This window comes from Prionailurus bengalensis, chromosome C2 (genome assembly GCF_016509475.1).
Source record: "Prionailurus bengalensis isolate Pbe53 chromosome C2, Fcat_Pben_1.1_paternal_pri, whole genome shotgun sequence".
Classification (NCBI taxonomy): domain Eukaryota; kingdom Metazoa; phylum Chordata; class Mammalia; order Carnivora; family Felidae; genus Prionailurus; species Prionailurus bengalensis.
The window spans coordinates 150,631,170-150,654,677 of NC_057350.1; the positions used below are offsets into that span (position 1 = coordinate 150,631,170).

At 39.7% G+C, this 23,508-nt stretch overlaps 1 protein-coding gene across 2 annotated transcripts in view; it reads left to right on the plus strand.

The window, feature by feature from the left end:
- Positions 1 to 23,508, plus strand: part of ULK4 (unc-51 like kinase 4) — a 592,138-nt gene that overhangs the window by 208,646 nt on the left and 359,984 nt on the right. For both annotated transcript variants that reach the window (XM_043595665.1, XM_043595666.1), the window contains 4 exons: positions 357 to 408; positions 511 to 605; positions 20,427 to 20,478; positions 20,574 to 20,718. In XM_043595665.1, coding sequence (XP_043451600.1) covers positions 357 to 408; positions 511 to 605; positions 20,427 to 20,478; positions 20,574 to 20,718 — 344 coding nt within the window. The remainder of the gene's footprint in view (positions 1 to 356; positions 409 to 510; positions 606 to 20,426; positions 20,479 to 20,573; positions 20,719 to 23,508) is intronic.

The window sequence follows — 23,508 nt, forward strand, 5'->3', positions numbered from 1 at the left end:
CGTGCATCCTTACCAACTTCCGAGGTAGTAAGGGAACAAGTGTGGCATGCTGGAGATGGTTATGTATCAGTTGGAGTGTCCTCAGTATTTATAGGTTGACATTTCTGTGCTTCTATTGCCAATGAGTTTATTCCGACATTACATCTCATGGATAGTGAACTGTATGTTCACTGTATGTATATATTATTCATATGATCATACTTTAAAATTGTGATTGTATGTATGATATTTATGTGTATAGTATTTAATGCTTTCAAGGAATTACTTCATGAAGAATGATAAGTGCAGTTTTGGGAGAAAGATCAGTTGTATTTCCTTTCAGAGTTATTTTGCAATCTTATTTTTATTTTTTACAGAGTCATATTAAGTCTATAGACTCAGGAGAAACTAACCTAGATGGAGCCGTGGGTGAGTAGACCGTGGGGCATTTGACATCTGTGTCTGAGGTACTTTGATATCGCGATTTTGAACATGAAAATAAACACCTGTAATAATTAACTGTATTCCTAGGACTGATGGCATCGGAAGAATTTATCAAGATCACGTTGTCGGCTTTTGAAGCAATAATACAGTATCCTGTTTTGTTGAAAGACTATCGCTCTACGGTCAGTTCTGCCGGCTTGTGAGAAAGATACTGTTTTGTTTACTTGGTAGCTCTGTATGTGAAGAGACTAGTTTACATATGCTCGATTCCTATCTATTCTCACATGAAATCACCACTCAGAAAAGCCGCTGCCCTCACAAGAGGCACATTAAGAACTCCCTTCCTTCCTTGTTGACGTCTCTGGAATTTTCATTGCTCATTATTGTCTTTCTCTTCTGGTCCACACCTTACGCCCAGCTTCCTTCTTCTTACTTCTTTCCTGGTTATTTGTGGTACCCAACTGCATAAACTCTTAGAGCAGAGTGTCTCAACCTTGGCACTATGGGCATTTGGAGATGGGCAGTTCCTCGTTGTAGTAGTTGTCCTGGGCACCGAGGGGTGTTTAGCAGCATCCCTGGCCTCTACTCACTAGATGTAGGTAGCACTCACTCCTTCCCCCTTCGGTGATAAATAGAAAGGCCTTTGCACATTGCCAGAGGTCTTCTGGGCAGAGAAATTGCCCCCATTTCAGAACCTTGCCTTACGCTGATGCTTAGGTGAGTGGAGCACTGACTTTAGAGGAGGGAGGAAAGGCTTTGTGATCTCATTCTCACCCGCAGAAAGCCTCAAGAAAAGAAGCCAGATGGGATGAGCACTGGGTGTTGTATGTAAGCCAGTTTGACAATAAATTATACTCATAAATAAATAAACAAATATAAAAAAGCCAGGTAAGATGAGAACCCTTGTTATCATTTTCCCATTCTCTCTAATGGTTCTAGGGGTTGACCGAACTCAGCAAGGCAGTTCTAACTTGGGGTCTTTCAAGTGTTTGCGGTCAGCGGAGCCTGGGGCTGGAATCATCTGAAGCCTCATTCACTCACGTGTCTGCCTCCAGCTGGGACTCTTGGGACATCTTCTCCATCCTCTGTGTGGTCTCTCCAGTAGAGTGACTTCGGGGGGGCCTGACCTCTTACATAGCATCTGGGCACTCTCAGGACATGTGTTTCAAGAGGAGGAATCATGATTTTTTGAGTGTAGAAAATGTCTTATCAATTCTTCCTGGTTGTTTCCTCCTCCACCTCCTCCTCCTCTCTAAAAGTGCATTAAAAAAAATGTGTAGTTTAATACTGTAAAACCAGTGCTCCAGAAATTGCCACTCAGTTAAAAAACCATGACCACAGCCCTGAATTCCCCCAGTCACGATTCCTTTCCTCCCTGGAGAGGGGGCCACTATCCCGACTTCCATAGCGATGATTCCAATGCTTTCCTCTGGAGACCTGTGTGTGCATTCCTAAACCACATAGATTGGTTTTGCCTGCTTTTGTACTTTGTGTCAATACGGTATGTATTTATTTGTGACTTGCTTTTTTGGCTTAGTGTTTGTGGGACATTCTTGTTGTTAAGTATCTATATGGTTTAATTTTTCACCGGTATATTGTAGCCCAATGTTGATTTTGAGTATATGCAGATATCACAGTTTACTTATTTATTCTTGATAGACACTAGGCTCTTTCCAGCTTTTGGCATTTTCAAAATACTGCAACGGAGATTCCTTTATGTATTTTGCACCACATAAGCATGCAGTATTTCTAGGATACATACTTAGGAATGGAATGAGTGGTTGTAGAATATATGCAGACTCATTTTGTCTAGAAAATGCCGTAGTGTTTTCCAGAGAGGTCATACTAGTTTATATTCACACTACCAGTGCAGTATCGGATCCCCACCGCCTTCTCAACTCTTGTTATTTCAGGCTTTTTAATGAATGAGTATATAGTGACATTTCACCATGGTTTTAAATAGTAAGATCAAGACTACTAATGAGGCTGTTGTTTTCAAGTGTTTATTGGCCTTGTTTCATTGTGAAGTGACCTTAATTTCTAGTAATGCTTTTTGCCTAAAGGCTTGTTTTTGGCTCATTTTAATATAATCACAAAACTTTCTTTTGCTTAATATTTGCTGACATACCTTCTTTCATTCTTTGTGTTCCAACATCTCTCTATTCTTATATTGTAGATCTGTGTCCTGTAAATATCATAGTATTTAAACAAAATCTAATTTGACCAGTACTTAACTTTTCACTGGAGCATGTACTCCATTTACGTTTACTGTAGTTGTTAGTATATTTGGATTCATTGTACCACTTTCTTTCAGACTTTTTCTCTTTTCCCACCTCTAATTTCTCCTCTTGTATAGTGATTTACTTTCTTTTGCACTAATTTTTTTCTCTACAGAAGGTTGGTGTTTAGATTCTCTCTTTATTATTTTACTGCTTACCCTAAAATTTACATCATGCACATTAACTTATTAAAAGCTGAACTTAAAAAAGAAGCTATCTTTTAAGTAAAATACAGACCTTAGCCAACAACTCCATTCAGTGCCCCTGTGATGCATAATACTTTTTTTTTTTTAATGTTTATTTATTTATTTTATTTATTTATTTATTTTTTTGAGACAGGGAGAGACAGCATGAACGGGGGAGGGTCAGAGAGAGAGGGATACACAGAATCTGAAACAGGCTCCAGGCTCTGAGCTGTCAGCACAGAGCCTGACGCGGGGCTTGAACTCACGGACCGCGAGATCATGACCTGAGCTGAAGTCGGATGCTTAACCGACTGAGCCACCCAGGCGCCCCTTGCCTGATACTTTATAGTCTATCTTATTCTGTTTCTTTCTCTTTAAATCTCTTTTATTATTAAGTAATAATATAATACTCATTATTACTGTAATATAGTGTTCAATTACATTTGCCCACATATATACTGCTTTTTTGGTTGTTGTTTGTTTTGTTTTTCTTTCTTTTTTTTTTTTAATTTTTTTTTCAACGTTTATTTATTTTTGGGACAGAGAGAGACAGAGCATGAACGGGGGAGGGGCAGAGAGAGAGGGAGACACAGAATCGGAAACAGGCTCCAGGCTCCGAGCCATCAGCCCAGAGCCCGACGCGGGGCTCGAACTCCCGGACCGCGAGATCGTGACCTGGCTGAAGTCGGACGCTTAACCGACTGCGCCACCCAGGCGCCCATGTTTTGTTTTTCTTTCTTAGTTCTCACTCCCTCCATCTGGCCCCACTTCTTCATGACTGCAGTATATCCTTCACAGGTTTCCTTAGCTTGGGAGTGCTTGTGGCATGCTCTTTGTCTGTTAAGTCATTGTTTTTTGAAGGAGATTTTTTTCTGAGTATTAAATTCTAGGTTGGCAGTTATTTTTGTTCTTGTTTAGTACTGTGAAGATATTATTTCATTATCTTATGTTCTGAATTTTCTTGAAGTCTGTTTTTCCTGTGAAGATAATCTGTCTCTTTGTCCCTTGTCTCCATTTAAGACTATTTTTTGGGAAGAGAAGGAGGGTCTTTGGTTTTCTGTAGACTCACTATGATGTAACTAACTGGGTACTTCTTTATATTCTGCTTAGGATTCTCTGTGCTTCTTGAATCTGTGGATTGTCCTTTTTCATCAATTATGGAAAATTCTTAGCCATCATCTCTGTTCATTCTCTCTCTCCTTTGCTCTGTCTCCGTCAGCAACTCAGGCCACATATACATTAAACTTTGTCGGTGTACTTTCTATATTTGCTGTCTTTCTACATATTCCATATTTTTCTCTCTCGGTGTCATTTTCTGTTTGGTTAATTTCTATCTTCTGTGTCCAGTCTCATGCCAAACATTGCCATTGACTTTTTAATTATGGTTATTTTCCATGTGTAGAACTTCTTTTACCACTAGAAATTCTGCTTATCTGTTTTTTCAGCCTACTGTATTTTTTATAATTTCCTATTCCCTATAGTTATTTTCCAGTTGTGTTTTATTTGTTCGCATTTGTTAGATGTGGCTGTTTTACACTATGTCTGATAATTCCAATATCAAGAGACTGTGATGTGAGATAGTGTCTGTTATACAATCTTTCCCATGTACAACTCATCTCGTTTTCTTGGAGAACTTATGTTTACTGCTTGTTGGTTGTTGGCCTTGAAATCTGTGGGTATTTCCTGAAGCCTATTGTGGATGCTCCCTCCTCTAAGAGGCTTTGTGTTTGCTTTGGGGCCCTGCCAATCAGGGCTACCTCAGACCAAGGTCATTTGCACCTAGTGTGCAAATCTCTGAGGCTCTAGGTCTGAGATCATAACGTCCCAGGGCAGCCTCTGCAGCACTTCCCAGGAGTGTGAATGTGTGTGGAGGGGTTGGTGAATAGATCTAATTTCTCCATCACTGTTAAGAGAGTGTAATCCCCCCTCCTCAGTGCCCTACTCAGGGTAGGAGATTCACAAAACTGCATGTGCTAGGAAGACCTGGACTCCGACCTTTCTGGCCCTTGCAACCCCCACTACAGCCTGTGCTTGGGTTAGTGGTAGGCACTGCCAGGGTACAATCAAGTCTGCGCTCATGTCTTCTACTCCACTCTCTAGTTAAGACTTCCATTCAGAATTGGTCTAGAAGTTCCTCCACTGTCTTTTCAGAGTTTGAATACTTTTAAGGTCTTGTTCTTTTATATTTTATCTGGCCTTTATCATTGTTTTCAGTGATTTAATTTAATACAGATAACCATACCCGCTATTACCAGAAACTCTGTTTCTTATGGCAATGATTTCTGAGTATTGCCCCAGTATTGCTTATTGATTCTTTATCCTCATGAACGATACCCCATGGATAATTTGTTAAGACCACTGTTTATAAACATCTATACCTAGATGTATATAAACATTTAGTTTATTTGGTAAACACAAAATGCCATCATAATAATCGTTGAAACTACAGCCCATAGTATTACGATAGAAAAGGTATCATTTGCAACTCATGGGTTTCATAAGAAATATTTTTTAATGCTATAGCCTATGGGAAATCTTCTAATTACCTCTTCTTGAGCATGACTGGAATACGTGAAATGGAAGACCTAGCACTCTAAGGAGCATAACATTGTTGGAAATGTTAGCGCAAACTGTGTTCAAGGCTGCTGATCAATACTTTATGTGGAAGTAATTACATGCATTTAATTCTTAAAAAAATTTTTTTTTTCAACGTTTTATTTTATTTTTGGGACAGAGAGAGACAGAGCTTGAACGGGGGAGGGGCAGAGAGAGAGGGAGACACAGAATCGGAAACAGGCTCCAGGCTCTGAGCCATCAGCCCAGAGCCCGACGCGGGGCTCGAACTCCCGGACCGCGAGATCGTGACCTGGCTGAAGTCGGACGCTTAACCGACTGCGCCACCCAGGCGCCCCTACATGCATTTAATTCTTGATGAGCACAATTGCTTAACTCAGATTTTTTCCAGAGTTTAGACCACATTAATTGCTCAGAGTTGGAAATCAACAGTGTGGCCTACACAGCAGTCAGCAGTACACGATGATTTGGATTGTGTAGACAACTTGCTCCCATTCACGGTGGTTTCAAGAACATGTAATCAGTAGCAAAGAGAAAAATAACGGTGAACAAAGGTGATTCTTTGTTAGAAAATTCTGGCCATAATATACATATATCACCTAAAATATATTTCAATTTCTTTAATTTAAAAAACTAAGCTAAGTTATAATGCCTTTTTTTTAAATGAAAACCTGTCCCTTTGTAAGTTTTTAAACTAAAGGCTAGAGGCTAATAAATATTGAGTAATTTATCGTTAATTAATCCAGATTTTTGAATTAATCTTAAGAGCTGGTGAGGTTTTAGAATGTGGAACTCTGAGAAACGTCTACTGGGAACGTAAGTTGGTACAAATACTTCAGAAAAATGGTAGTAGCTATTGAAGCCAGACATAGTATATGCCATTGATTCAGCAATTTCACCTCTAAATATACATTCGGTAGAAATATGGGCTTATGTTCACCAAAATACATATAGAAAGATGCTCATAACTCCAAACAGAAAACCATCCCAATGTCCATCTCAGCAATCTAATGGATAAATTATGGATTAGTCATATGATGAATACCTCGTAGGAGAGAAAATGAATGCTGTATCATTATGCTTCAGAACTTGGATAAATCTCACAAAGTTAATGCTGAGATAAAGATGGAAGATACAAAATATCAGGATCCAGTTGCATTAAATTTGAAAACAGACAAAGCTGTTACCAGTCAGGGTAGTGGTCATTCCTAGGGCAGGTGGTGACTAGAGGGAGCTGCGAGGGGCCTTTGCAATGTTCCGGTAAAGTCTTTTTTTGGTCTGGGTGCTGGGTACAGGAGTGTGTTCATCTTGTGAAAGTTAACCGAGACATATGCCTGAGGATTAGTATACCTTTATGTATGTATGTTATGTTGAATTAAGTGTACATAAATATAAAAATATTTTTCATAAATTAATTTATAATTATAAATCCTTAAGTAACATTAAGACCTTAGAGCAATAGTCAATTAATAAATAATCTTTGGATGCCTAAACAGTTCTAAATAAGAAACAGTTACAAAACAGTGATCATTAAGTATAGTTTTTACTTTATTTTTTACAAGTATAGTTTTTACTTTATTTTTATAGTTTTACTATATTTTTTACTTTATTTTTTATTTTTTTACAAGTTTTTACTTTATTTTTATTTTATTTTTTACAAGGGCAGTAGATGAACAAAATTTGTAAATGCTTTTGAATTATACCTTTTAACTATACTTTAAAATTGTTTAAGTTGTATGGCATAAATGCTAGTAGACAGAAAAATATCTAAGTTATTCTTTATTTTCTCTCTAACTTTTCTTATGCTTGATTAAAAAGAAGGTTGATTACTTTGGTTAAAGATGATAATTAAATAGTTAATACAAAGAAATATGAATATGTGTAGAAGATAATATGATTTTCTGTTTATTAAGAAAACTAGAATAGTTTATTCAGAGAGTAAATTTAATTTGATACCCATTTTGTTTTATTTAATAGACTTAATTTTAAAGCTACAGTTCATGTCAATAAATTTCAGAAAAAACAAAACAAAACAAAATAAATAAATAAACTTAAAAAAAAAGCTACAGTTCAATACTTTAAATTCATTTCTATTTGTGTATTTATACATCTGTGAATGCCTAAAGGCATACATATGAGGGCATATTAATCCTTTAGATTGTTACATGAATAACGTACACAAAAAGTAAAATTGGAATTAGTCTTTTTAGTATAAAATAATTAGGTTATTTTATACTCATTAATAAAGATTTTTGTCAAAATATTCTGTTAAATTTCAAAAAATATATTTCTCATAAATAAGCAAAAGTGTATAGATCTTGGTAAATGTAACCCCCCCTTTTTTGCAAAGTAACTGATAAGAATTAGCATATCTATTAATCACTGGTGTGGACTTGTATCCTGTATTAATTTTCCTATTGCTTCTGTAAAAAATTATCAAAACTTTAGGGACTTAACACAAGTTTATTATGTTATGATTTGGGAGGTCAGAAGTACAAAATTGGTCTTTGGGGTTAAAATCAAGGTGTCAGCACACCTGTGTTCCTTTTGGGAGAAGTAAGGGGAAAAGTCTTTTCCCTCTCCTTTCCCGGCTTCCTGGGGCTGCCTGTGTTCCTTGGCTCATGTGTGGCCTCTTATTCCATCTTCAAAGGTGGCAGCGTAGCATCTTCAAATCTCTCTGACCTCCCCTTTTGTGGACACATCTCCTCCTCTGACTCTGACCCTCTTTTCTCCCTCTTATGAGGAGGTCTTGTTATTCTATTGAGCCCATCTGTCTAATCCAGCGTAAACATGTCAAGATCCTTGACTTAATCACATCTATAAAATCCCTTTTGTTGTGTATGATAACAAATTATCAGGTTCTCGGGATAAGGATGGTGGACATCGTTCTTTCTACCATCATTCCGTGTGCCACAGATTCCTGTTTTTATCCAGGGCTTCATGACTGAAATTATTTTGGTGCTCAAATTATAACAGATTTGGCCAGTATAAAGTCTTTCGAATTGATTCCTGTGTCCTTGTGACATACTCCATCATTTTCCGAGTGATGTTTTAACTTGCTGGCACAGCAAGATATTCTTGCTTTGGCTTCTAGCTTCTCTAGCCTGGCCTAGTCATTTCCCAGTCAATTCTCAGAGGAGTTCTGGCTCCTTTTCATGGGAGGTGGCATTAGAAACCACGGTGTAGGGCCCTAAGTGTGCCTCTCTTTCCTGGGATGTCTCCGCTTCTGGGAAATATATACATAAAATAGAGCTGGGAAATGGATACATGTATATACATATATGAGCACACACAACACACGTATGCATGCTTGCATATATTGGTACACACACACACACACACACACACACACATATTTTGAAATCATGAGTTCACGCTAATAACTTCAAACCCAGTCCCTGTCCATATGGTTCCTTCTATCTGTGCTGTGTTCATAAGATACTTGGAATGGTCCCCTTCCTCCTCTTTTAGTGTGGTTATAATACTCATCTGAAACACAGTTGGTTAGTTTTCAGTTTGCTTTCAATTGTTGGGTTTCTTTTTCCCCTTCCTATCCTTTTATCTTTTGAGTACACATAAGATTAACATGCTTCCAAAAGTCAAAGCTGTAGAAAAAGATGTATTCAGAGCAGGGCCACTCCATATCAGTTCGTACAGCTCTTCCTCACTTTTCATTGGAGCAGTATAGTACTCTATTCTGTGTGTAGGTATCATAGGTTATTCAACCCATCTCTTATGTTGGGACGTTTAGGTAGTGTCTAATATTTTTCAGTTACAAACAAATAGCCCATGCACATGCAGTTTCCTATTGTCGGAGGTGTGTCTTCAGGGCACGTTTCCAGAGTGGTGATTGTGGGATTGAAGGATAATTACATAGGGGTTACTACTTTGCTTCCCCCACCTCCTAGTAATACACGAGTGTCTGTTTCTCCCCAGTCCAGTCTTGCCAATAGCAAATGCCAGTCTTCTGAAATTTTGCCAATCTTTTGTGCCTTGGGAATTCCTTAACGTCTTTTTTAGGTATTTAATATTGTAAGGAAGAGTTAAACAATGTCGTGTCTAGTTTTGGTAGTTGTTCTCCTCAAAAGGGGTATTCTGCGTGGCCCGCTCTGCCATTAGTGGAGGTAGGATTCATGGCGTGGGCATGTTTCCCCTGTGTGGCCGATATGACTTCGGAGGAAAGGGGACTGGTAGTTGATGCGACATGTTAATTATCGTGCTGTCCGATGTACCAGATTTTCCAAGGCTTGCTGTAAGGAAGTGGTGGTTAATTTTCAAATGTAGGATAAGAATTTCAATTGAGTGCTTGGAATAGTAAACTTCAGTTTTCAAATGATGTACTTTCATCTGTAAAATAAAAAAACACCCCACTACAAAAATAATAGTATAAAGCATACTTTGAACAAATGATTGTTTCAGAAATACACTTTCCATAGGTTACAGTGTTGCTTTTTTTCTTTGTGAAAAAAGAAAATTTGAATATGGTTATGTGGTTATTTATGGGTTAAAGCTGCTGAACTCCAGTATCTCGTGTTCATCATTTCTTAAAATGGAACATAAGTTTGTTAAATGATAAATTACCATTTTGGGCATCCAAGGCTTTAAGAACAAGTGAAGTAAAGTTTAGCCATCTGAGCATTATTTACATATTTTGGTGTCATTGTGATTGTGTAGTTTAAGTGTCCCAGAGCTGTCAGCATCCCTAGGTCACAGACATTCATTTCTTTTGGGACATTGAGGATCACTGGCAGCAACTAATGTGCATATATATGCACACAGAGTTGGGGGGGTGGTTTGAGCAAAGAAATGAAAAGTCCCTAGACCTGGGAACCTGTATTTTTGTTTTTAGTAAACTACGACCCTGTTTTTAGGACATGTCCTTAAATGACCTTTACCACAGACGAATGCCTTTAAGAAAGTAATTGTCACAAGCATTAAGTATTAAAGCTCCTTGGATTGTTCTGTACACAGGTGTATTAGCTCTACAACTAAAATAAGTAATCATGGAATTTTATGGTAGAAGTCATTAGTGTAGGGGAGCCTGATTAGGGTTGCAGTGGTATTGACTTAAATGGTTTATCTGTTGTTTATAAATTCTGTGGAAGATTCTAGAAGAGGAAAGCACTGTTGAACAAACCACCTACTTGACAGCAGCAGTTACTCGCTATGTCTTCTCAGGTGATTGAGTCTCTTGTTTGTTAACAGGTCGACGTAGTACCAGTGGGTAAAGCCATGACAATTGAAGGTTTGTCATCCACAGTGTTGGATTTTGTTGTCATGGTTTCCTCACTGTGACTTGAAAGCTATTCAGTAAAGAGGCTCTTTAGGTTTTTGTCCTTTTTTCTTTGTTATTCTGCTTCGTTGCCATCTGGCATTGGGTTGTCTTGAAAGCGTTGTAATGTGACCTCTCAAAATGCGGGTTGAGTTTTGTCATGAGTCACACTGTACTCCCCACATATTATTTTTAAGTCAAGAAATGTTTTATAACATGACTAATCAGTAGTCGTCTTTGTTTTGGCATGATACGGGATTTGAATTTCTCAGGCTCTAAGGGAACTTAGCCCCGTTTTAGGTAAAAATCTATTATGTATAGAATTGTTGAATCACTATATCATACACATGAAACTGATATAACACTGTATGTTACTTATACTGGAACTAAAATTAAAAATTTAATAACACATCATTGGGTGTTAAGAAAATAACAAATGAATGCTGTTTCAAAGTGTATTTGGAAGAGGGAGTGGACAGAGATCTCTGTGAGGGGTGCGGGTCTTGGATCACGTGCAGGGGGACCTCCTCTTTGTGTGTAGGGCAGTACGGCCTGCCTGCGGAAGACAGAGAAAAGCTGTCACCTTGAAATATCTTCCTGGCCTTCTTACAACCATTAGGCCACAGATGGGTCTGTACTGAACTTCCATTTCCTTTGTAGGTAGGGATCCAGGAGCGGCCTTGAAGCTTGGATGAACAAAAGGGTGGGGGTGGCAGGGGAAGTACACGTTGTCTGTATAAATAAGGAGCTGACATTGGGTGGAGAATGAAGAGGAAGAAAGGAACGAAGAGGGGGCCTAGAAGAGACAGGCATAGGGCAGGAGCCTCAGAGCCGAGCTGTGTGTGGGGGCGGAGGGGGGGCGGGGAGACAAGGTTAGTGGGGAAAAAAAAAATCAAAGGTGCAGGTGATTCAAAGATGACTAAAAGCAGGAGGTTTAATATTCAATTGCAAATTGTGGGTGTTGCCATTACAAAGCTGCATCCCTCCGAACCATCAGTAGAGTCTGGTGTACATATGGAGAACTTGGGAGACTTTAAATTCAGTCCTTACAAAGGGATCATGTGGTACCGTGAGCAAGGTGGAGGTGAGGGAAGACCACCTGAATGACGACACACAGAGGCTGCTGATTGGGAGCTTGCAGCAGTAGGGACATCATCACCCTCACTTGTATTCCGCAGAGGGTGTAAAAACTTTAGGGCAAAAAAAGGGAAGGCTTACGGTGTATCTTGGTCGGCATGGGGGGAGCTGGAGGCAGACTAATGAGAAACAGGGCCTCCTATGGGATGGATTAGGGGAGCACATGTGACTTTGGCTGGCTGGTCGTGAGTGGGAGGCAGGCTACAACAAGCCGTGGAGCTGGCATTCGTCCTCCAAGTCCTGAGCGTCCTGAGCTGATTGCAGCAGGTGTTGTGAGCTGGCCTCTGTGCCTGCTTCCCGTGGAGGCCGTGGGACAGAGTCCTCATTGTCACGTCTGGTCTAACCGCCTTTCATTTGGATAGTCGGTCTCAGAAGCAAACAGCAGGAGAAGGGAAAAAGCAAATAAAATACTAGAGTAAGTGAAAACTCAAGAGTTGGCGGTGAACCATGGAGAAGGAAATAAGCCATTGCACGTTCTGAGAAATCTGAGAGAGGACTTGAGATTTCTTACAGCACGCAGGCCTGAGAATCTTATTTAAAATTCAAAGTTGGGCTCACCTCAGCTTACAACCAGGATACAAAAGCAAATCCCTTTTCTTTTCTTTTCTTTTCTTTTCTTTTCTTTTCTTTTCTTTTCTTTTCTTTTCTTCTTTTCTTTTCTTTTCTTTTCTTTTCTTCTTCTTTCTTTCTTTCTTTCTTTCTTTCTTTCTTTCTTTCTTTCTTTCTTTCTTTCTTTCAAAATTGCCATGTGTAGAACAAGTACTTTTAGGTTTCAAAACTTTTGAAACATCCTTTTCATAGTAATAGGATGAATTAATGTGAATAGAGTTAAAGCAGTGATGTAATAAGTAGACCCCCAAAAAAGGTTTAAGGTTTTGGTTTACTTATGTATTTTTCACTCGCATATTTATAGTAAGTGCCTTTTGTAAACCACCTCTTTATTTTTTTAATATTTTTTATTTTTATCTTAGAGAGTGAACTGGGGAGAGGGGCAGAGGGAGAGAGAGAGGGAGGATCTTAAGCATCCACATCCAATGCAGTGTCTGATATGGGGCTCGATACTACGACCCTGGTATCATCACCTGAGCCGAAATCGACTCAGAGGCTCAACCGACTGAGCTATCCAGGAGCCCCTGTAAACGACCTCTTTAAAAGATTTAATTATACTGGAATTAAAATGAAAAACTTAATAAAAAAAATCAATGAGTGTTGAGGAAGATACAGTAGTGAGCTAGAATCAGATCCTGCTCTGAATAGGTTAAGGGTTGGGAGGAAGAGACCAAGATGAAAAAGAAAGATTGGACCATGGTTTGAAGAGTGCTGTGTTGGTGGTTTGCTTGGGGTATGCCAAGAGCCCTTTCAGTCTGACAGGGTCTGGAGATGCTTTTTAGAGGAGATGATTTTATTCTTGAACTAGGTCTTGGACATAGGTAGGGATTAACTCCTGAGTGGCCTCCTGGGTGAGGGGTGGGTGTTTCAGGCGACGGAATCCTGTGTGCCAAGGGAGAGGAGCGTGAAGTGTTTTCATGAGCCATTTTAAGGCTTCTCTTGGTATTATTTTGAGATACTTAGAGTAATTTACTTGAAAATACTTCGCCGTAGAGGTGTAAAATGATATGCATGAGTTGGTTTTAATGTCTGCCCTAGGAAAGGGTAGTTTGTATGTGAAGGATGCCATACTCTCGCCATATTCTTGAAGTGTGCCATATTCTTGAGGGAGTACTCCCTCAAGAGGTGGTTGGTGAGCCCTGGAAAGACTCTAATCTGAAGTTCACAGCTGTGAAGTGTCTTTATCTTGGTGACCCTTTTGTTAGAAAGATTATTTTCTTTGGTGAGGTGAGTCCATTTTTAAAGATACGTGGATTGGCTGGAAATCTTGGGCAACTGGCCCACCCTTGGAAGGGTACAAGTTTCCAGTGAGCCCCGTGGATTGGTATTCTTGGCATCGGACTCTGATTTGTTTCTGCATTTTGTACATTGGAAGCCTTTGGCAGTCTGGTGAGGTCCGTGAACTCATTCTTGGAAAGACATTTTTAAATGCATCAGGGAAAATAAAGTGCACAGGGATATACAGGAAACGATTTGTACCGAAATACAGATCCAAGATATTTTTAAGAAATAACAAATTTGCTCTGTTTCTGGGCCCAAGCAATCATCGTTGCTGTTTCCAAGAGCCAGTTTCTGGGTCCCTCTCCCCCACTGCCACGCTCTTCTGTGTCACTTTGAGCACCCTTGGAGCTGTGGTCTTGTATTTTATAGCTGCCCCCCTCTTTGTGTGTTACTGTGGGACCTCCAGGCATTTGGGGCCAGAGGCTAGAATTTTGTTCAGTGTGTCACCGTGTGCCAATCTGCTCTCTCAATTTAGAGTTGCTTTCTCATCTCTGATTGGTATCTTGTAGGTTATATATCCAGGTAATTGTTTTAAGGCTCATCTGGATGTTTTTAAAACAAATTCAGAGTAAACTACTCTAAATATCTCCAAAAGGAAAAAGAAACAAGGCCCAAGTCATCATCTGGATGGATCTCTAGGCCTTTAAATCTAACTTTTAGCAGCTATTTATTTCAAGGACAGTGGCAATGACAAAAACACCTTCTTCTCTGCCAAGAAACTCTGGCGTATCCACACATCCCAATTTATGTAATGTTAGTTATTTCATGTTTGTGTTCATTTCCATTCTACACCTTAGTAGCTATTAAGTTTTGATAGTGGTGGTAATAAAATCCCTGTACCTACGTACTGCGAGCTCATTGACGTTATTTATGTGTGTGTGTGTGTGTGTGTGTGTGTGTGTGTGTGTGTGTATAATCTACTTATGTGGGTCTACTTACACTTAATATTTGTGTAAGTGTTGAGATGTATCACTCCTACAAATCTTTTTCGTGTATTTTGTGAGAGTAGATGCAGTAACCCTTCTGATTTGTATAGGAGTATATTGAAATGTTTTATTTTTCTATATTTCTTTTGTTATATTTTCTTTATATTTTCTATTAAAATTTGACTCCATTGTTTCTCTGCTCTATGCTCCAAAGTAACTAGCGTTTTAAAACTTTAACTTTCATCTATTCTGTTTTGCTAGAATCACTGGTTAAGTGAACGTTTTGCGAAGGTATGTGGTGTTTTTCATTTTAGGATTTTACAACCAATGATCTTTTCTGAAAAACCATTTATTACTTTGATTTATGTAGTTATTGCATAGAATATAAATAAAATGGATGAAACTGTTTTTCAGTGTTTATCTCCCTTGCCTTGTTCGACTTGCTAAGTATCTGGACATTTTCAGAGTAATTTTATTTTTATTTCTCTGTTTGTGAGTTATGGGCAGCTTTCTTTTGGTAATGTAATCAACTGTCATCAGAGTAATTTTATTTTTATTTCTCTGTTTGTGAGTTATGGGCAGCTTTCTTTTGGTAATGTAATCAACTGTCATTGCTCGGGAAAAATATGAATTAAAGGTGAATAGTCAAATAATCTAATTTGTCTTGTAATCTGCATTTGCCATATTATAGTAAGCACATTATTTCTCCATTACCATCCTCTACCTGTTTCTTCTTCTAAAGGATCATTCTCAGTTGGAAGGATTAAATTTCTACCATCTGGGATACAATTCTAATTGCCTTCAGTCATTCAGAGGACAAGTGTTAATTAAAAAATTAAATGATATTATAATGAACTAGAGTTCTTCTTTTAAAACTGATTAAATATATTTTTAATCCAGAAATTTACATTTGGTGTGTATTTAAGTTTATAGGTATTGTTTTGGGCTACATAGTGAGATACTGTCTGTGTCTTTTTGCAGGTTGCTTGTTTTCATTAAATATATTGATGTGAGATTTATCCATTCTATTTTTGAACTCTTATAATCAGATCTTCAGTGAATAGCTTTGAATGTGTTACTGGAAACTTTGGTTGGTGTTATGAAATTCTTCTTCCAAGTTCTTGTACCAATTTATTGGTTTACTGTGGTATGTAGGTACCCATTTCCCCTAAGTTTTTCAAGCTCTTGGTACTAAGGTAATTTCTTTAACTGAATCTGTGTAAGTTGGTATCTCAGTGTTCTAATTTTCATTTCTCTGATGGTGGGTTTGAATAGTTTTCATATGTTTGTTGACTCTGTGGGTATTCTCTTTTGAAAACCATCATTTCTATCTTTTGTCCAGTATTGGGGGTTGTTCGTCTTTTTCTCATTGATTTTTCTCTTGCATTCTGCATATGAATCCATTTGTCAGATTTGGGGATTGCAGAACTTTCTCCTAGCCAATGGCTTTTCTTTTCATTTTGTTTCTAGGGACTCATCCTATATAAATGTTTTTTATTTTAATGTAGTCAAACTTATTAATGTTTCTCTTTTAGTTTGTGCTTTTTAGATGCTACTTAACTCCTTCCAGGGCACCTGGGTGGCTCAGTCGGTTGGGTGTCTGACTTTAGCTCAGGTTGTGATCTCATGGTCCGTGAGTTTGAGCCCCGCCTCGGGCTTGCTGCTGTCGGTGCGGAGCCTACTTCAGATCCTCTGCCCCTCGCCCTGCCCCTGCTTGCACTCTCTCTAAAAAATAAACATTAAAAGAATGAAAAAAAGAAGTCCTTTCCTACTTTAATGCCACAAAACTATGCTCTATTTTCCTTTAAAAGCCTTTCTTTTTAACTATTCAACCTTTAAGCCTCCTGTAATTATTTTTTCAGTGTTCTCTGGTCTTTTTTTACCAAGTAGATAGCTAATTGTAGCTCTCCCTTAAATGAATAGTCTACATGTTTTTCCACTGTTGCTAATAATACTATCACTGCCCCTTGCTGAGTTCCCATATGTGTCTGTTTCTAGGCTCTCGGTTATATTCCATGAATTTCTTTGTCTAGCTCTACATTTACACCACTTGGTTTCCCTTATAGGAAGCCTGGAAACTTGGTAGGGTAAACCATCTCTGCCCCACAATTTCTTGAAAATCTTGTATTATTCTTGATTCTCTACTGCTGTTGAAATCGACCTCTGTGCTCTGGAGCTAAAATATAATATGAAGACAGAGTTTGGGTATAAAGAAGGAAGATAGTTGATTGTTCTGCCAGGCAGAGGAGGCTGCAGGAGGCTAGTGTCTCTAAGAGTGGCAAGCCTGTCCTAGGAAAAGGCTAAGGGGTTTTCTAGGACAATACAGGATCTGGGTGGTTTCGATAGGAATGTATAGGTATGTGCTGCCAGCCGCCTTGGTCATGTCTTCCTAGGTGGTCTCCTGTCTAGTGTTGGCACAACCATCCGAGTCTCATTATTAAGTGTACGTTGAGGTCAGCGAGATGTCAACGTCGATACTGAGTTCCCGGAACAAAGCATTCTGCATAAAAACGTATGGCGGGAAGGGAGAGGCTTCAAGAATGAGGAAGGGAAGAACTTCTTCAGGGTCCAGCCTTGCTGAAGGCACTAGTGTGCCCATCTTAATTTCTACCCATCTTTATGTTTCTGTAGCATTGTCACTATTTTCCAAATACATTATGGAATCAATATGAGGAGGTAATGCAAACCATCTTGGACTATTTATTTGTTTTTGGGACAGAGAGAGACAGAGAGAGCATGAACGGGGGAGGGGCAGAGAGAGAGGGAGACACAGAATCGGAACCAGGCTCCAGGCTCTGAGCTATCAGCCCAGAGCCTGACGCGGGGCTCAAACTCATGGACCACAAGATCGTGACCTGGCTGAAGTCGGACGCTTAACCGACTGCGCCACCCAGGCGCCCCTTGGACTATTTATTTGTATGACACTGGAATGATGGGTTAATTTGCAGAGAGTTGACCTCTCGGAGTCTGTTCATCAATGACCGTGTGTTACCTTTGTTTATTCCTTCTCTGATACATAGATCTGAGTTTCTGACCTATATCATTTTTCTTCCTTCTGAAGAACTTTTGAAAACATTTCTTGCAAGGCAGGTCTACTGGCAGAAAATGTTTTCTGTTTTTGTTTGTGTGAGAAAAATCTTTATTTCTCCTTTTACTTTTGAGGGATAATTTCACTCAGAATTCTAGGTTGGTGTTTTTTTTCTCTTAACACTTGGAATATTTCATGCCAGCGTGACCCATCAGGTAAAATGAATTGAGATAAGCATGTCATTAGTGTGAGATTTGATGTGTATGTGGCTTGAAGCCAGGTTGTGTTCCCCGTCTGCTCTACCTGTGGTTTTTCAGAGGCTAAAATTCCCTCCGGGGTCCTAGTTTTTGTCTCTCCTGTTGCTTTGGGTTTCCCTGATAACTCCTTCTCACATAAAACCCGTGTCTTGCAACTCTCTCCGTGGTAATCCTTGTTGTTATAGAGGAGCCCAGTTGATGTTGCGGTAAGGCATGGCCGGAGGGGAAACGTCCCACGGTCCTGTGGTTAGGATTCTTTCTGTGAGCCTCTGCGTCTGGTCTCTGACGTTCACAGGTGTTTGTCAGTTGTCCCTGCACCTGTGCCCGGGGGAGACAGGAAGGCTCGGAGGGTGCTGGAGTTGGGATTGTCTTTCCCAGGTTGGTTAGGTTCTGCTGAAACCTTACTATAGGCTCTGGTAAGATAGTGTCCTTTGTGTCCAGGCCTTTGTCAAGAAGAAAAGAATGTTCTGAACGTGTTTCAAAATGGCTCATTTTCCTTCCCCCTGCTGGAAGCATGAGGGGTTTTTCTCTGATCTTCACTCTGAGAGTCTAGTGGAGACTTGGGGAAGTAAACTCCCGGGCGTGTGGGTGCTCCAGTAAGGCTGGGCACCAGGAGCTTTTATCCCCCAAGCTCAGGCTCCCAACAGTCCCTCGGTTAGCCTTTAGGTTTTGTACCAGCTGCTGACTCCACTGGCCTTTCTTCTCCCGTTAAGCTGTGATTCTGTTTGCCTGTCTCTTCAGGGGAGCGGTTTGTTCTGTGACTTCAGTTCTTGGAGGTGTCTGAGAAGAGTTGTTGATTTTGTTTGTTTCTCATTTTCCTTGTTGTAAGGATGGTTGTGACAGCTTTCAAGCTTTCTGCAGAAGCGTGTCAATGGCCATTGTACCTGTAAATATTTTCTACATTTTTTTTCTGTAAAAGGATACCGTAGATACCTTAGAATTTGATTGCTTCTATAGATTTTAGCTTAATTATGTCATTTAGTTGGTTATTGTAGGCATGTAGGAATACTGTTGATTGTTCATCTTCTGTCTGATGATCTTGCTTTTTGACCATGCTTAGTTTTTCAGATGTGAGTTGGACACCTGTCATTTACTTCAGACCCACTCCTCTTTTGATGTGTCCTCTTAAATCTTTAAGGTAGGCGTTGACCATGTTGATGGGTGTTAATAGTGAGCTATGTTTGTTTCCTTTGCATGGTTTTTGCTTTTGACACAACTGGCAGTTCAGAGGAATCAAAATTCCTTAATGAAGCGTGACATCTATGCTTTGAGCAATGTGACGTCACTTAATGGAAGAGGGTGATCAAAACATCTCTGGTTCTTAGGGTCCTTGTACCAATATCTGGATAGAATATTCTATGTGAACTTACAAGGGGGTGCATGTGTGGCTCAGTCGGTTAAGCATCTGACCTCGGCTCAGGTCATGATCTCATGGTTCGTAGGTTCGAGCCCTGTGTTGGGCTCTGTGCTGACAGCTCAGAGCCTGAAGCCTGCTTCATATTCTGTGTCTCCTTCTGTCTCTGCCCCTCCCCCTCTCGTGCTCTGCCTCTCTCTCTCTCAAAAATAAATAAACATTAAAAACCTTTTTTTAAACTAGAATAGGTTAACACTGGTGGGTTACTGCCCACGTGTAGAGATCTTTACCTGTGCAGGGCTTCATCTCATTGGTCTGGATAGCAGGATGGTCTTGTGGGGCTGGGAACAGTTTCTCCCGCCCTTTTATCAGTGTAGGGAGAACAAATGCTTGTCTTAGGACCGGGAATACATTCAGTTGTAAACAACGGGAATTTTGTTTCTTGTCACCAAAATAGTTCATCAAAGGAGAGAGTAGTAGGTTTCCAAATTAGACTGCAGAAATGATTTGTCCTTTCTTCATTGTTCATTTTCATCGGGGGGAATCGATTTGTTATTTTGGAGTTGGTTTCAAACCACATTTGATTTGTACCCTCAATAACTAGGAAATCCTAGAGGTGGTTTGAATAGTGGATTTATATCTTTTGAATATGTTTCTAAAAATAACCAAGATTAACTTGTCATAGCTCTTTGATGTATTTAATAAAACACAAAGATTGGGTGTCTCCTTTCCCCCCAATATTTTGGTTGTGTAGTTTAAACTTGAATAATGATCACTAGCTTATATATATTCATTTGGTGGTTTGATGTCAACCCACGCCAACCGGATTTTGGATTATATACTAAGGTTCCTTTCATAGACTCTGAAGGTTTTGATAAATTACTGTTTTGATGATCAGAATGTCATTTTGACCTGAGGACTTTTTCAGAGTTAAATGAGCCTGGTGGTTTATGTAGAGTTTAAATCCAGGATAAATTTAGCTGTTGATTTCCCCCCTCTTTTGATTAGTGATTCTGTCAGTGCAAAAAGCACAGATAGTGGTTAATACCAGTTTTGTGATTATAAACGTTTGAACCAAGTCTTTCACATCTTTTCTTTAAGGTTGTTGATTATATCCTGCCACCCTTGGTCTCCTTGGTTCAGAGCCAAAATGGTAAGTGTGACCCCGTCACTGAGAATGCCAGTAGGTGCACATTCTGTTTGCATTCTATCGCCATGGACTCACATTCTTGGCACTTTTCTTTCAAGTGGAGTGGCGACTCTTCAGCTTGCGGTTGCTCTCAGAAACCACTTCTCTACTCGTGAACCAGGAGGTCGGGGATGGCAAGAAGGAGGCGAATGTTGACTCTGACAGCAGTCTGCTGGCTCTCATTAGAGATGTCTTACTTCCCCAGTAAGTCCCACGTGCTGCATTCGCGCAGAGAAGTGCAAGATGTCTGGAAGCTTCTGTCAGACTAGTTCTAATGATGGGGTTGGGGTCTTGATGTTCTTATGTTTTTGTACATATGCTTACGTGCTCGCAAAAAAGAAATTTGGAAACAGAGGCACTACAGACTACTACACTGCCTAGAACCCAGGAGAATCCATTTAGAGCCTTAGCTGTGTTCCATAAGGCACATGACTCTGAGGTTACGCAGATTTAAAGGTGTTAATGGCCAGAAGGTAAGGTTTATTATTCAAGGTCAACATTACGAGACTACTGGAACGTGGAATCGGGATGTTTCTCTGACCCTACTCAGAAATCAAAGAGATGGACAGAAATCTTCCTTCACCCCAAACTCTTGGAACGGAAATTAAGTTTAGTTACAAATAGGACATTTCAGCAGGGCTGCAGGGGGGTGGTTGGTGGTGCTAGAACGAGTAATGACGATTAGTTAACAGAATGGGGTTACGTTTTCCTTCTACTCCATTGCTCAGGTAGCAGACACGGTAGGGTGACTACCAAGAGGACCCAGTGCAAACACGTGAAACTCTAAAATGACACCTTGTAATTGAGGCACACTGAATTTTTTTTCTCCCGCACTATGAGTCTTATCAAAAGTACAGGGTTACCTCGTTTTATTATGCTTTGCTTTATTGTGCTTCACACACGTTGCACCTTTCACAGTTGAAGGTCTGTGGCATCCCAGTGTTGAGCAAGTCTCCAGTTTTCCCACAGCATCTGCTCGCTTCATGTCCCTGGGCAACCTTTTGGTAATTCCCACAGCGGTTCCAACTTTTTTATTACTGTATTTGTTTCCATCTGTGATCAGTGATTATGACTCGCTGAAAACTCAGGTGATGGTTAGCGCTTGTTAGCGGTAAAGTTTGTAAAAAGTATGTGAATTTTTTTTTTTTAGACATAATGCTATTGTACACTTAATAGACGATAGCATAGTGCAAACTAACTTTTATACGTGGTGGGAAACCAAAAAGTTCGTTTGACCTTTTTTATTGCTGCATTTACTTTACTTTGGGGGCCTGGGTTGGAACCCACTGTATCTCCAAAGTATGCCTGGAGTTAAAGTTGAAAAACACATGCCGGATATCACTGTTAAGGAAAGTTTTACAGAATTCAAGGTTGCACGTCGTGCGTTGATGTGCCTGCTTGATCCTGGTGTCCTCGGGGGCCCCAGCTGCAGTCTGAGGTCAACAGGTTTTCAGGAACAGCACTTTTCACCAATTGCTCCCCTCAGTTTGTTCAACTTCTCCAGATCTCCGGTTCTCATTGAGGAAAAAATTAATTTCCACGATGTATAGAAACCTGGTCTGATTATATTTTGAAGCATTCAAGCCCTCGTCGTTGGTTTAGAAAGGTACATTTGTGAAGCCTGTGGCCAATGTGTCTGAGCCGCCTCCTGGCTGAGGGGGCCTGTCTTGACAGGTTGGAGTTGAATCTGTAATGGCTTGGTTTATCGAGCCAGACTCTTGTTTCTTTTATTCCTGCACTGCTGTACTTGGTCTCAGGGAGACTCCTGATAATGAATATATACTGTAAGAATACTTTTCTTACTGTGTGGTTCAGTCGGTTGAGAGTCCGACTTCGGCTCAGGTCATGATCTTGCAGTCCGTGAGTTTGAGCCCCGCGTCGGGGTCTGTGCTGGCAGCTCAGAGCCTGGAGCCTAATTTGGATTCTGTGTCTCCCTCTCTCTCGGTGCCTCCCCCGCTCATGCTTGCATTCTCTCTCTCTCAAAAATAAATAGATATTAGAAAAATTTTATTTTATTTTATTTTGTTATTTTTTTTATGTCCTTTTCTGCAAGAACCAATGTTTATTAAGAAGGTACAGACCCGTTTACAGTAAATATCAATAACATCATGAAAGAGTGGAACTATTGTATCAATACTGAACTCGTGTAACCAAAGCACATTCTGTATTTAAGGAAACACAGCATACACGGAGCAAAACAAAAACAAAGAAACAAAATGAAAAGAAGACAAACCCATACACAGCAAAATCAAACATCGGCCTTAAAATGAAAAATTTTAAAAAAGAATACTTTTGGTACCCAAAGTAAAAAAGTGGTTATGTATATAAAAAAAAAAATTAAAACTTTGTTCGGTGGAGCTTTCTCAGTAAGAAGCTATCAATGAAAGTATTTTTGGTTGCATACGTTATCTTGGAGTGTGTATGTTTGTACTTCCATGGGTAAATATGAGATTAGAACACTGTCTCATGGGATTAATTCATGCTTTTAATGCCATTTTACACTTCTGATCTGTATGTAATTGCATGCGTATTTCTGATGAGAAAATATATTTTTATACATAGGTATATTGGGGCGCCTGGGTGGCGCAGTCGGTTAAGCGTCCGACTTCAGCCAGGTCACGATCTCGCGGTCCGTGAGTTCGAGCCCCGCGTCGGGCTCTGGGCTGATCGCTCGGAGCCTGGAGCCTGTTTCCGATTCTGTGTCTCCCTCTCTCTCTGCCCCTCCCCCGTTCATGCTCTGTCTCTCTCCGTCCCAAAAATAAATAAACGTTGAAAAAAAAAAATTTATACATAGGTATAAAAATACATTTGTGCAAAATGTGATTTACTTTGGATATCTGCTATCTAACGGCTTATACAGAAGCATTTTTTAGGGCCTGATATGTGCCCCCACCATAGGGACAGGGTTTTCTTTAACAGGACTTCACAGTTTAGTGATAGCTGGTGAACACCCGTGCAGATTTGAAATGAAATTTCTTCATATCTTGAAGTCTG